General features: G+C 49.3%; 1 protein-coding gene across 2 annotated transcripts; it reads left to right on the top strand.

Annotated features, from left to right (window-relative positions):
• The first annotated feature begins 3,145 nt into the window (after positions 1-3,145).
• ADRB1 (adrenoceptor beta 1) lies at positions 3,146-14,204 on the top strand. Of its 2 annotated transcripts, none has more exons than XM_041461306.1 (2): positions 3,146-4,553; positions 14,019-14,204. In XM_041461306.1, exons 1-2 carry the CDS (start codon positions 3,186-3,188, stop codon positions 14,187-14,189), a joined length of 1,539 nt encoding a protein of 512 aa, XP_041317240.1. In that variant the 5' UTR covers positions 3,146-3,185; the 3' UTR covers positions 14,190-14,204. The 2 variants fall into 2 exon arrangements, with proteins under 2 accessions (XP_041317240.1, XP_041317241.1); XM_041461307.1 differs by lacking the exon at positions 14,019-14,204 and adding an exon at positions 7,552-8,700.
• The last annotated feature ends 357 nt before the right edge of the window (positions 14,205-14,561 follow it).

The following is a 14,561-nucleotide window of genomic DNA, read 5'->3' as shown; positions in this document are numbered from 1 at the left end:
CACTGAAATCAATGGGAGGATTTCCAGGCTTTTCAGTGGACTTTGATAAATGCCTTAAGAGAACAAATAGCTCATGTTTTTAGAGGGAATTATGTTAATAATAGTGGTCTCTGAATTTGATTCATGAAGGCACAGCTGGAGCAAGACTGGGCAAGGAAGACAAGATCCTTGTCTAAGGGCATCACGAGGCACACAGAGCTCAGAGCAGCCCTGGAGATTCAGGGATGGCTTACAGCAGAAAGTCAGAGTGGCAACAGCAAATCCACTGCCTAGCTACAGCTACAATGAAGGAAGGGGTTAGTCCCAGTGTCCAGCACCATTCCCAGCCTCCTGCCTCACTGCTGGTGCTGCTGGTTGGGACAGAACCCATTCAGCAGGACCCTCCTCTTGCAATCTGTTTTGCATGGAGGGAGGTACATGAAGACAAGCTGGAAACTGTGCAAAGCATCTCAAAGGACTGAGTGTGTTTAAAAAACACCCACATGGCTCACTTCAGTTCCTGAAATGCTGAGGTTTCACAGCTCATGCCAACAGGGTTCCTCAAATGCAATACATTTTGGTTCTCATCAGATCTACCTGTTGCTCATTAAAAACTGTGATTTGGAGAGCAAGGAGAAACAAACCATTTCAGTGCTGTAAGCTCTTCTCTTGACCTAACAGAACATCCTTAAATAGTATGCAAATGAAAGGAAATATTTAAATCATGTTAAAGAGCTGTCTGAAATGCAAAAAAAAAAAAAAAAGGAAATTTGGAGTTAAAGAAGATTTGCAAAAGGTAGTGCTCTGAAAGGGGTTAAGCCCACAGTGAATACTTGGCTGCTCTGTGCTGCAAGGGCCAGAGGGATGTTCTGTACAGAATTCGTAAACTTGCTTATTTTTTCCTTTGGAAATGCATTGTTTCCCAAAGACATTCTGGCTCCAGCTCTGATCTGACATTCCAGATTGACGCTTGTGGAACCAACAAAGACACGGAGAAGCAAGACACTATTATGTGTCTTCTGCTTTATTGCATACTTGTTAATAATTTCCTTTAGTCCTCCAACCTTTAAGCTTATCCTCTCTTATGGTGGGAAGAGATCTCCTGCTGGAGATCTGATAGGATAGCTTGATAGGCAAAGAGCTGGCATTTTATTAGTTTATGGTATTTATTAACTGTGTAAAGATATTACAACAATAATGGATCTGGACAGATGACAGATGGATGGTGCTCCAGGAATAGCAAGCAAAACAGCTGCAGGGTATCCCCACCACTGCTTCAGTGTCATTTGGGAAAAATATGTAAGATTTTATCAGAATTTTTTCTGGCTGATTTTATGCTAAAATGGATTGTACACATTCACAAAATTCATCCAAGCATCTCATCTGTGAAGGTTTTGGTGCAATGATGCACCATGGGCCTCGTATTTACTTTAAGTGCTCCAGCTAAATGCAGAAAAGAAAAAATTGCTTCTATCCCACAGCTCCACTAACCTGGTTTCATATTGTTATTTTTTTGTTAGATCAGAATTACAGATCCCGGACCTGGGCAAATACTCCTGGAAACAACCCTTCTGCTTTACATTTGGCTTAAGATCTCCCTCTGTTCTTGAAGATGTCATGCCTCCTTCCCTTCCCACTAAAGAGGGTCATGCTTTGGTCCAGCAGATGACAAGCAGCAAAGCAAGTCCATGGGAACACGAGGGAATGGTTTGCCAAGCAGCAGGTCCACGCTGGTGTGTGGCCTTTAGTCAGGGTTAAATAAACAGTGTGTAAAAAAATAAATAATTTTTTCCCAGGTTGCGACCTTGTAAATCAAGCCTAAGCCTAGAAAGGATTTTTATGGGCCAGCTGGAACAGCAGAGCAGTCTTAGCAGAATAAATATATAGGGGGAAGAAAATAACTGTGACTTCCAGTTGCTCCCAGAGTGCTGCGGGGAACATTTGGTGCTGCTGTAAAGACATGCCAATGATTTAAAAGGCAGGAGAGAGGGGACATTGTTCTCATTTACTCAGTGGTTGCTCCACATTATTTTAAGAAGTTTAAAACAGTAAAATGCAGTAAAATGCAGTCTTACAGCTTCAGAGCAGAACAGAGAGCTAAGCAGGTATATGGAAATATAACCAAACAAGTTCCTAGCAGCAGGTTTCACAGAAGGGAACGGGACCTGGGTAGGGATTTGCTCAGTTGGTTATCTGGGCATTGCAGCATCCTGATGTTTCACGTACTTTACTGCTCATTACCAAACAATGGTACTAACAGTATTAACATTTCGAGCAGTCCCTAGATTTCATGGGTTTGACCAGACTGTGTAAAAGCTACTGCAGGCATTTTTAAAAGTCCACAGAGATCTGTTCCACACAGCAGAGAAAAGCCAGAAAAGGGAGCTGGGGCTCCCACTTCTCAACTCTGCAGTGCCTTGGTCTGGCAGGGCTGGAGGAGAAGGGGAAAAGAGGATTCGCAGTGGGGAGATGCAGGGGACAAGCGGCAGCCGCAGTCCCTGCACGGAGCTGGCAGCATCATCCCTTTAAGCGGGTTTTACATGGGGGCTCTGGGGCTGCGAGGCTGGGAGAGGAGGCACTGGGGACAGGGGACTTGCGAGCGCGACACTTGTCCCTGATGGGGACATCCAATGGGAGGGGATGTCAATTACTTTCCAGTGGAGAATGACGCTGACAGTGCTGGCATTTTGCTTTCTCCAGGGATAAACAGAAGTAACTTCTGCTCCAGAAGCCGGTAGGAGCCACCCTGCCCGTATCCTCTGCCTGCCCTGCGGCTGCCGGGCACAGACACCCCTTGCCCGGGACATCCACGCTGCCGTGCGGGAAGGGGGCTCTGTGCCCGGCAGCCGCGGGGCAGCAGAGCGTAGCCAGAGCAAAGACGGGGGTCCGGGCGGGATACCGGCAGGGATAGGGGCAGGAATAGGGCAGGGATAGGGGCAGGAACAGGGAAGGGATAGGGGCAGGGATAGGGGCAGGAATAGGGGCAGGGATAGGGGCAGGAACAGGGGCAGGAACAGGGGCAGGAACAGGAGCAGCGGTACCGCCGGTGCGCGGGCGGGGCGCTTCAGCGCCGCTCCCTCGGTGCCGATTGGCGGCGGGCGGTGCTGGGGCGGTACCGGGGCTGTACGGGGGCGGTGCCGGGGCGGTACCGGGGCGGTGCCAGGGCGGTGTCGGGGCGGGTCCGTCCGGCGGCGCGGCGCGGGGCCATGCGGCAGCCCCCGGGCGGTGGCAGCGGCGGCGGCGCCGCCTTCCTGCCCGCGGCGCGGTGCGGAGCGGCGGCCGGAGCGCCCCGCACAGCCATGGGCGATGGGTGGCTGCCTCCGGACTGCGGCCCCCAGAACCGCTCCGTGGCCGGGGTGACGGCCGTGCCGCCCGGGAGCAGGCAGCTGCCCGCCGCCGAGCTGTCGCAGCAGTGGGCTGTGGGCATGAGCCTGCTGATGGCCCTGGTGGTGCTGCTCATCGTGGCCGGGAACGTGCTGGTGATCGCGGCCATCGGGAGGACGCAGCGGCTGCAGACCCTCACCAACCTGTTTATCACCTCGCTGGCCTGCGCCGACCTGGTGATGGGGCTGCTGGTGGTGCCCTTCGGGGCCACGCTGGTGGTGCGGGGCACCTGGCTCTGGGGGTCCTTCCTGTGCGAGTGCTGGACCTCCCTGGACGTGCTCTGCGTGACGGCCAGCATCGAGACCCTGTGCGTCATCGCCATCGACCGCTACCTGGCCATCACCTCGCCTTTCCGCTACCAGAGCCTCATGACCAAGGGTCGGGCCAAGGGCATCATCTGCACCGTCTGGGCCATCTCTGCCCTGGTCTCCTTCTTGCCCATCATGATGCACTGGTGGCGGGATGACGACCCCCAGGCGCTGGAGTGCTACCAGGATCCGGGCTGCTGCGACTTCGTCACCAACAGGGCTTACGCCATCGCCTCGTCCATCATTTCTTTCTACATCCCCCTTCTCATCATGATCTTTGTGTATCTGCGGGTGTACAGAGAGGCCAAGGAGCAGATGAGGAAGATCGATAGGTGCGAGGGCCGGTTCTACGGCAGCCAGGAGCAGCCGCAGACGCCCCTGCCCGCTCACCCTCACCACCAGCCCATCCTCGGCAACGGCCGGGCCAGCAAGCGAAAGACCTCCCGCATCATGGCCATGAAGGAGCAGAAAGCCCTCAAGACTTTGGGCATCATCATGGGGGTGTTCACCCTCTGCTGGCTCCCCTTCTTCCTGGTGAACATCGTCAACGTCTTCAACAGGGACCTGGTGCCGGACTGGCTCTTCGTTTTCTTCAACTGGCTGGGCTACGCCAACTCCGCGTTCAACCCCATCATCTACTGCCGCAGCCCCGACTTTCGGAAGGCCTTCAAGAGGCTGCTCTGCTGCCGCCGGAAAGCCGACCGGTGGCTGCACGGCGGCGGCGGGGAGCTGGCCCGGCTGCCCGGGGGCTTCATCAGCACCGTGGGCTCCCCCGAGCGCAGCCTGGCCGGGACCTGGTCCGACTGCAACGGGGGCACGCGGGGCGGCAGCGAGTCCAGCCTGGAGGAGAGACATAGCAAAGCCTCCGACTCGGAGTCCAAGGTATAGGGGGGCGTGGGGGCCGCGGCGGAGCCGGGACAGGGGGGAAAGGCAGGCAGGGAGACACGCAGGAGCGGAGAAAGCCCCGGCAGCTGCCTGGTGGTAATGCTATTGCCGAGCGAAACGATCCCTGCCTTGGCAGGGGGAGTGCGGGTGTTTACTTAGGAATAAAAGCAGGTGAACTGGTGTACGACATACCTCATCCGAAACTACAGAAAACAGGAAACCCACTGAGCGGACAGCAAAGGAAACCAGCAGCCCATCCCGGGGACAGCCGCCGTGTCTTTAGGAGACGCGCTGTCGCGGGGACTGTGGCGGCAGCGCCCGCGCTCGGGTGGCTGTCCCAGGACCGTGCTGCTGGCCGAGCCAGCGGGTGCTGCTGGCCCTTGGCGGCCGAGTTCGGCTTCAGCTGGGCCCCGGCCACCCCGCCCGGCCCCGGGGCTCATCCTCTCTCCCAGGGCACCGGGATTTTTTGGGAGGCGCGGGGTCGGTGCTGCAGGTGCTCCGGGCACAGAGCGCGGCCGGCAAGACGGAGACCTGCCGGCAAGATGAGTTTTAAGCTCGGAGTAGCCCTGCTCTGCTCGCCTGCAGAGTAGCGAGAGAGAAAATAATGAGCAGTGAGGAGCGCTGGTATATTTTGGAAGGGGGTAAAAAACCCAACCCACACTCTTGTGCTTATTCCCTCTGCATCAGCCAGCAGTGAGTTTTACTGTGCTTATCTCCTTCGGCCAGACAATAGCAGTCAGGCTGAGAAACTTCTACCTCAAACTGTGCATATTGTACAGGGGAATGAACGGACCATGTTTATATTAAACAGCATATTTACATACCACTAATGGGGTTTTAGGACAAGGGCCGGGGAGGGGGGGGTGAGGAACCTTCTGCAGCTTGTTCATTGTAATTACAGATGAACGGGGGGGAGGGGGGAGAATCCTGGCAACAAAAATTTACTGCACATTTTTTTTTTTTTAAAAATGGCGACAAAGTCGTTTTTTGCACAGTGTTAAAGAGTTGTAAAGTTATTTGAAGATATTACTTGCACACACATACACACATGCAGATTGAAAAGGAAACAGAGGTTTGCGTAACACCGACCCTGAACCTGATTTCTGGTTTTGTCTGATCTGTTATAGTTTTATTGAGAGAGTGACTTTTTTAATATTATTTTTTGAAGGTACTGTAAATATATACATATTATAAATTAAAATATCTTAAGAGACTTTATTATTTTTATTTTTATTTCCAAATGCCCACGTGAATCTGCTGTTATTTTAGCACTTGTGTGTCATTTCCATTTTTCTCTCTGTGTGTGTTTTATAACATATTTATACTTTGGTGCAATTTACTACTGTGTAAGTAATTGGTCTATGTGCAATAAATACCATTGCAGCACAAGCAAGTGTGTCTCTATAGGTTTTGAAACAATACCAACCTGTAATGGGAAGAACAGCATTTGTTTTTCTCCAAAGATGGCTCAGATTACCAATACAACTTGATCTAATGGCTTTTCCTGACACAGTGTTGTAAAAAACCTGTTTGAAACCCAGTATGGTTGTGTTCCTGTTGCAGTGAAATCCACTGACTTCCCTTATTAATGGGAAAAAATTAATGGCTAATGACAAGGTGTTTCCACTCTGATAATGAATACTCATTTTCTTGAACTATTCCTTTCTGGAATATATTCTTCTCTTTTTTTTTTTCTTTTTCTCTTTTTTTTTTTTTTTCCTTTTGTTGTTGTTGTCATTGGAGTACATGGCTGGGAGTCAGGAGACCAGAATATTTAAGATTACAGAGGACACTTAATTTGAAAGCTTAAAATGGTCTTGAGTAGAAAGAAATCTCTGTAAGCATTACATGCCACCCCACAAGTGGGTCCACCTCATGCTGACAGCAGGCCTGATCCTGCCCAAGCAGGTCAGGATAACTGAACGTTGTATTTTTCATTGATCTAAGTAAAGAATTACAGTGAGCAGAAGTGCTGCAGCTTTGTGTCCCTGCTCTGAAAGCTTGTCTTCCTTTATTACTTTATGAAGGTGTGCTCTCTCCTTGTGGTTTCATAAAGTTTTTTCTTACTGAAATGAATAAATGGCAGACAGAGAAACAAAAAGACAGTGATGAATAAAAGTGAAGTATTTTTTGGCTTTATTAAACTCAGGAGTATAGTTTAATTAAATATCAGCTCCCAGGAACAACACTTCCCAAAGCGAGTTCTTCAGGGTGGTGGCTCACAGTTTGTTTTGGAAACCAGTTGTTCATTTTTCTTTGTTTTCAAAGTTAAGGAATTTGTCCTTTGCAATTTCTAATGTTGTATTTTCAGGGGGAAAAAAAGTTACTCTTTTTATGCAAATACAAAATAAAGGGACTGGAGAAGTAAATAATACTTTTCCATTGATGTCACTGGAGTTTGATGTGAGCTGCAGTTAATGGTGTCTTCCTTGATAACAGTGAAATGGGCTCCTTAAAATGCTGGGGTGACATCAGATCAGGAGCTAAGAGAAGTGGGCTGTGCCATCAAATGATTTTTTTAAAAATCTGATTTTATCTTTGATCACAGCAAACATAACACGACCAAAAGGGTGCCCTGAATGGTGATGTCTGGTGCCAGCAACTGCAGCGAGATGTTGGCTGTGCATGTCTGGGATGGGATGGGATGGGATGGGATGGGATGGCATGGGATGGCATGGGATGGCATGGGATGGGGAGACAGCACTGCTCTCCTTGTGCATGTTGTGGATCACAGAGCCAGGGCAGGGCCAGGTCCCTGCCTCCTGGGTGGAGCAGGACAGGATCCCAGCACCTGGCTGGGAACTGAAGTGACTGTCAAGCCCTCATCCTCAGCAGGGTGCTAGATCCTGGAGAAGCACAGGGCCTACTGCATGGACCAGGACAGCCTGATGGACTTGGCTCTTCAGCTTACAAATCAGTCCATACACTCAGTTTTAACTATCCAAACACTCCTGTCCTTAGGCTTTAAAAAGTGGTGACATTTTTGCCTCAACAGGGTCCAACTTAGGTGGGAAATTTATGGCCAGAACTTGCTCTGCTTGCCCTGCTGAAGAGCTGTACTGGGTGATGTATCTCCTGGACAAGTGTAATGGCACTGAAGTAGGATGAGTTTGGCCTACTGACCCCAGAAGGGCCAGCTGTGTCAGCAAAGCAGTCAGGATTTGTCTGCTGTTGAATGTTTGCCAGTTGAGGACCTGCTGGAAGAGTCTGGAGGCTGACACGCTGAGTGCCTTCGTAGAGAGCTGAAGCAATCCCACTGGCAGCCTGCACAGGGGATGCCAGTCCATCTTGCACGGCGTGGAAAAGGCAGTGGTACAGTAACAGTGAGGACAGAGCAGGACATGTGGCACACACGTGTGCAAGGAAGGGGAGGCTGCTGGCGAGCAGTCTGCTGTGGATCACACTCAGAACACGCTGTTCTCTGCAGGGAAGGAGGATACTCTGAGAAGCGTTGTGGGGCAGCTGAAATACTCCGGAGGCAATGAGTCAAACACTCAGGATGAATATTTTTTTCTGACGAAAACCAGACATGGATTAGCAGTTGGAGCTGCAAGTCAGAAAGAAAAGGTGGTAGGCATGCGGCTGCACACGTACGTGGGCAGGAAAGCAACAGCAAAGAGCTGCAGGCCTGCAGGGAAGGGAGACACAGGTAAACCAGAAATCCGCCCAGAGAAAATGTCCTGCAGCTGCCAGGACCAAAATTGTTTGGCGAGGATGCCTGGAGACTTCCACATGGAAGACGCCTGATTGTCCAAGGCGCCGGCCACACTCCGTGCAGTGTTTGCTCAGCACTTCTGAAAAGAAGGCTGCCTCTCTCCACGTGTTTGAATGGGAATAGACCAGCTTGAAGGGCTGGATTCAGTTCTGCGTGTGCTCAGGGAAGTTGAGGCTGTTTCGGACACTCAGCAGGCTCTGCAGAAGGACTCCCCACTGGTGAGAGCTGCACAGAAGCCCTCCTGCAAATCCGCTGCACTCTGAGACTGCAGCCCTCAACATCCACTGTCTATAGCTCCAAGTAGCATGGAACTATGTGCAAAAAAGGTGGATTATGATCTGAACTGTGCATTTGACAGCATCAGCTGGGTGTTTGAGTTGCTGCATGCACTGGTTCTTATGCAGATGCTGCTTTCCCTCCTGAGTATCCATGTGTCGTCAACTATAAGAACAACTCCTTTATCAGCTTTTTTTTTTTTTTCCTAAACACTATCTGAGGCTGAGATTTTATTAACAACCTTGAAGTGGCTATTTTGCAAACCTTCCTTGTGCTGCACACTTTCCTAATTTATTGTAATTTCCCGTCTGGTGGAGTGCACTTACTTCCTTTATGTAATATATCAGCTGCAGGCCTGGAAATTGGGCAGCTATGAACTGAAAAGAGCAGACTTTCGTGAGGCCAAATGCGGTCAGGCATCATTGCCACTGGGAGCAGAATTTGACCTGATAATCTAATCTCATACGAGAGGCTATCTCCAGAAAAGTATTGTTACCAACAGCAAATGACCTCTGCTAATGAAGCTGGAGCAATTAGTCCTATTTAAAACTGTCGAGAAAATGTTAACTGCTAAACAGCAGTTAGTACTGGATAGTTCAAATAATGAGTGTTTTGTTTGCTGGTGTGTGTTAGGTGATGTGTTGGGAAATAATTATCCTTTGACTAGCAGCCAGCTTTGTATTAATCAGAAAGGAGAAGTCATGTTCTGTTTGAAGGATTATACCTAAAAATAGTTCTGTTACCACCACATCAACGAGCAAGATGAAGCAAATTCTTGGCGATGTACACACCTTGCTAACATTTCACTTTTCGGCCTAAAAACTCATTGTTCAGCTGGGACGTTCTGTTTGTGTCAAGAGCACTAATGTGATCTCCTGCAATAGCACTAAGCACACTCTCCCCACGGAGCATTACCCTATGCACCACTGACTCGCTTTCAGACCCTGCCAAATTCCCAAACGCCCCAGGAGGAAGTAAGGATTCTTTCTCTTCATATAAACAATCACGCATAATGTAAGATCAACAATATTTTTTGACAATCATGTGGCAGAAGAAATCGATCTGCTTTTTCTCTGAGGTGTTTGTATGCCTGCCCATCCGCCAGGAGCAGCCGCCCATGGTAACAGCAGGTGATTTATCCCTGCAATTCAGTAACTTCAGCCTGCCAAACTCTGCTGGGAAAAGTGACCGGATGGGAAAAGGATAAAAAATGTGATGTGGGTGAGCAAACACAGGATTGTCAATGCAAAAAGGAAAATTGGGGTGTCTTTGGCAATGCTGAAGGTGTTGCCTTTTACTGGTAAAGTGTGATTGGTTTGGAGGGGGATACACCAGGCAGAGGAACTGTGGAAACACAGGTTAAGAAGTGTGAGAGGTCAGACATTCCATATAGGACCATGACAGCAAAGGAAATATGCCCAAAACATTCCTAGAAGTTTTTCTTACTCTTTGTGGATAACAGCAGCAGACTAAAGCACACCCGAGCAGCTTTCAGCTGCTGTAAAGCCACGCAGCTCCCTGGCCAGCCATGGACACATGGGACCCCCTCAGCATCCCCTCCTCCTCTCCAAGTGGCTCCAGCTGAGTTTCATTGGACCTGGAGCCATCCCCCAGCCTGGATCCACCCTCCTGTTCTGTGGTGCCAAAAAGGAGGTGCCCCATGGCCTCGGGGGGTGGCAGTGCTGTGGGCAGGTGCTGTGGGTGCAGGGTGTGCCCCTGGCATGCTGGCACTGGCTGCCAGCCGTGCCCCTGCCCTGACTCATCCTCTGTCCTTCCAACCAGCCACAGAATCGGGCCTGCTGTGCTGGAAATGGAGCAGAGTTTGGGTTTGTTATGTAAACTGGCAATCATCTTCCTGGTTCACCAAAACCAGCAGCTTGGCACTCACATTTGCTTCACAAGCTAACTTTTTTTCTTCCCTGCCCCATTCAGCTTCCAGGTTTTTCTTGGTAATGTTTGCCTGCTTGGCCTTAGCACCCAGCAGCACAAAGTTTTTTTGTCTGTGCCCTGGCAGCTGTTTGAATCCAGATATGAATTGTACCAGGTGCTGGGCAGTGTCTGGGTCTGGTTATACCTATTCCTTTCAGGACTGATGCTCAGAGTTACTAATACTGACTGCACCAGAGTGCAAAATTCCCAGACAAATAGGAAATGAGTCCTGACCTCCAGGTTCACAACCTAAAGAAGAAAACAGAAGCTTACCATTTGCAGACTTTTGCTATTGGCATGATTAGCAGAGCATCTCAGATGTAATGTTGTACCCTTCCCATCTGATCCTGTGTAATGCACCGAATCCTGTTGTCCTTAATGAGATTAAATGAGGATTTTTTTACTAGTTCACTGCCTTAGCCATTAGCAACTGTTGTGTGTCTCTAGGCAGTGATGTACCTTTGCAAGCCTGGCCCAGTGTCTCTCTCAAAGCCATGATATTTGGCTTCTTCCTACTAAAATTATTTTGATAATTGCTTTTAAGCTCATTGGCACAATGCTTTTAAAGGCAGGTCTAAGTGTATACACCAAAGAAGCAAATAGAGACACTAAAGAGCTCAAAACCTCAGAGCTGCTAGGTGTATAAGTATTTCAGCTACCAACAAGCCATTTTGCAGGGCCAGGTGAGTGTTAAAATGTACAAGCTGCCCTCCCTCAGAGGGGGACCCTGCCATTGTAAGGAACAATTGCAGGTGCAGCACAAGAGCTCATCACAAATCGATTTTTTCCAGCTGGTAAAATTTGAACAGTGCTTTGCTGCCAAAATGTAGATACCTCTTGTTAAGAAGAAGCAATCAAGAAAAGCCCCTGGTGGGAATTCCTAGTGGGGAAGCGAGATCAGAGCTCAGGGTTAAAGTTTCCATGTGCAGATGGAGAGCCCCGCACTGACCGGCCCAGTGAGGGTTACAGACACCCTGGTGATGGACAAATGCCACCCACCACAGCCACCCCAGGGACACTCTGTGCCCCCAGTCTGCTGCTGTTTGGGTGTACAGTGTGTGCCCCTCTCACCTTTCCCGAGTGTCAGAAGGGACCCAGAGGTGTCCTGAGGCACAAAGGTGAGTGCCAGCCCGCGCCGCCACCCTCGCACTGTGCAGCGCAGGGAGGAGCGCTTCCTCTTGGACTGCAGCAGGTGAGCTGGGACGTGGCCCACAAAGCTCCCATTGTTCCACAGCCCGCCTTCAGCCACGGGTGTTTTGTTTGTCTGTTCTTCTCCTAACTGCTCACTTGGGAGCCATCAAATAAAATCTCAATTAGCTCACTTAGGACGCTCGGGGCGGTGTGGGATGTGCTGGCAGGCAGAGCTCCCTGGCTGGCAGTGATCCTCCATCCTCCATCCTTGGTCCTCGATCCTCCATCCTCCATCTTCCATCCTTGATTCTCCATCCTTGATCCTCCGTCCTCGATTCTCCATCCTCCATCCTTGATTCTCCATCCTCGATCCTTGATTCTCCATCCTCCATCTTCCATCCTTGATTCTCCATTTTTTTTTTTTTTCCTACCATCCTCGATTCTCCATCCTCCATCCTCGCCGTGGCCAGGGAGGCAGGAGGGCAATGTGGGACCTGCTGCTCACACACAGCCCTGACCCAGGCATCGCTGGTACCCTGGCAGTTCCTGTCCCAGTCTAGGACAGCCACACCACCAGGGCACCCAGGCTGGATCTGACATGGGAGCATCTGTGGGGATGCTCTCAAAACAGCTTGTGTCCAATACTCAAGCTTTTTGGAGCTTTTATCTCATATGCAGCACAAGGCAGGTGCTGCAGTAATTGCCAGTCACAACAGGTGTTGTAGCAGTGCTCTAAACCACCTTGAGAACATCCACGGGAGAGGTTTTGCTCCTGTTTCACTGCCAGACAGTTACCAGCAGTCTGGCAACAGGGTAGATAGATGCCTGTCTGTGGTTTTCAACATCAGCCTGTCCAAGGCAAGGCTAGTGCTTGCCCCCTCTTCTCCCCAGCCCTCAAATCCCATTGCATGTCCTGATTGCTGGCCTGGCTCTGCTGCTGTGCTGCTGCATGGGCAGTGGGCTCCTGTGGCTGGAAACCAGCCCTTGCAGACAAGGTTTGTTTCAGCTCACCCAGCAGGCTGCACAAACAGGGGTAACAATTGGCAGATGCAGAGAGATGGGTTCAGGATCATCTGTTTTGGTAGCAGCCTTGATTTGGATCCATCCCTGTGATCACCAGTCTCATGCCCAGTGGTGATGCAGAAGCTGAGATTCAGATCAGCCCTCTCTGGCCCATTGTTTTGCTTGACTGGTGCTGAAAAAAGAGAACTTGCCACCCAAACCCTTTCAGAAGCTGCTCTGAATATTCTATTCAGAGACACAGTGACTAAGCCATTAAGCTTCTCACTGTATGTGAAAAGTCAAAATAAATTTAGTTTTTTACAAATACTGGTGCAATAGAAAAAAAAATTATTTAAGTCTATTATTTCCAAGACCAGTCTATTATTTCCAAGACCAGAGCATGGAACATGGGGCAAACTTTTGACAGAAGCTGGGACCAGGGCAGCTAAAAGAGTAACTCTTGTGGGTCACTTTACTGTGATTTACTGTCATTTACTGTCCTCAAATGCAAGGGGGTGACATGGCCACAAGCCAGGGACAGTGGAAAAATAACTTCCCAGGAAGAGCAGCTCTGTGTTGCCCAGAGTGTATATATGAATCCCAACACTCATGGGCACCACTGAGCTGTTAGGGGCTTGTGAGCAAACCCCATAATGTCTGCTGGTGAATGATATTGAGCAGCTTTTATTCCTGCACACTTCACTTATGTGGGAGCAAGGAATGTGGTGATAAAAAGGCTGGAATGATTTCAGTGCTGGATAGTTTCCATTAATATATTTCTCGTTATGTAACGCTGCCATCACAGTACAAAATCCAGTAAGGTGCCTTTAGGAAGGTGGAACTTTTCTACATAGCTGCAATTAGGTAAGTGGGGCTGTAGAGCAGGCTGGGCTTGGATCAGACAATTTTTAATTGCACCGGATGTGTTTGGGCTATTGCATGGTATGAATTTCTTTGCCTTTAGGTTACAAGGCACCTCATAAATTAAAAGGTTGATGTTGTCAAATGCATGCCATTAGCACTCGGAGCAGATAATCCTTCCCATGGCCTCATCAGAGTCTATCTCAGGGCCTGTCTCCAGATAATGGCCTGGAAGAAGAACAATGGTGCTCCCAGCTCCCAGGGGCCTCCACGCTTCTGTTCTGTGCTTCAGAGAAGAAAAATTATCATTATCTGCATGGCTCAAGCTCTCTTTGAAATGCAGTTATTTTTTACTCATACACTCCCAAGTATTTTTTACGTGATATCAGTGAGAAACTTGAAACCCCCTTTGAGAAGAGAAAGATTTCCTGCAGCACTACTACTAAAGAAAATGGATAGATCAAGTAGTAAAGTTCAATGACTTACTTAGCGTTAAATAAGAAAGAGAATAATGAATTGGATTTTGTGTGCCTGGTTTTCCTCTGCAGGGAGCAGTCAGGCTAATGGATTTTCATTGCCTTGTGCTTCTGTTCATCAGCCTAGGTGAGTTCAAAACACTCTTGCCCTTTCATGTTCTCCTTTCCCTGCCCACTTGTGACAACTTCAAGCATTTGGAGATTAGCAAACACATAGGTTTGCTGCCATCAGCACCATCTTGACTGGGGAGGAAAACACAGGGTTAACCCCCTGCACCCAGTGATGACTTTTGGCTGCCTGGGCATCTGTATTTTATGCCTGGTAGCTGCAAGTAGACAATTCCTTACCTAGGGTGGACACTAGTTTCCTACTATTATGAATTCAGGCTGTAACATCCTTCAAAAAAAGACATTATTTCCCCACGGGTTCACCAAATATTTGTTGGGTCTCCAAACCCTCCTCTTTGTTTAGAGGATTTGCCAAACATGCCGTAGGGCTTTTATTGGGGAAGGAAGGGAGGTGGCGGAGGAGGAAACTATTACAAAGCAATTTAACATAAACAACTTTCTCCTGTAAACTCCAGACACGGCTTGGCAGGGAAGAGGTTAAAGCTA

This window comes from Pyrgilauda ruficollis, unplaced genomic scaffold (genome assembly GCF_017590135.1).
Source record: "Pyrgilauda ruficollis isolate IOZ18807 unplaced genomic scaffold, ASM1759013v1 scaffold15, whole genome shotgun sequence".
Lineage (NCBI taxonomy): Eukaryota > Metazoa > Chordata > Aves > Passeriformes > Passeridae > Pyrgilauda > Pyrgilauda ruficollis.
The sequence above is the reverse complement of the archived record's forward strand: the minus strand, read 5'-3'. Positions and strand labels throughout refer to the sequence as shown.

Excerpts from the sequence above, each read along its gene's own strand:
- ADRB1 (XM_041461306.1), top strand. The coding sequence starts at position 3,186 with ATGCGGCAGCCCCCGGGCGGTGGCAGCGGCGGCGGCGCCGCCTTCCTG. Across the intron at positions 4,554-14,018 it reads CCTCCGACTCGGAGTCCAAG|GGAGCAGTCAGGCTAATGGA; the intron begins GTATAGGGGGGC and ends TTTCCTCTGCAG.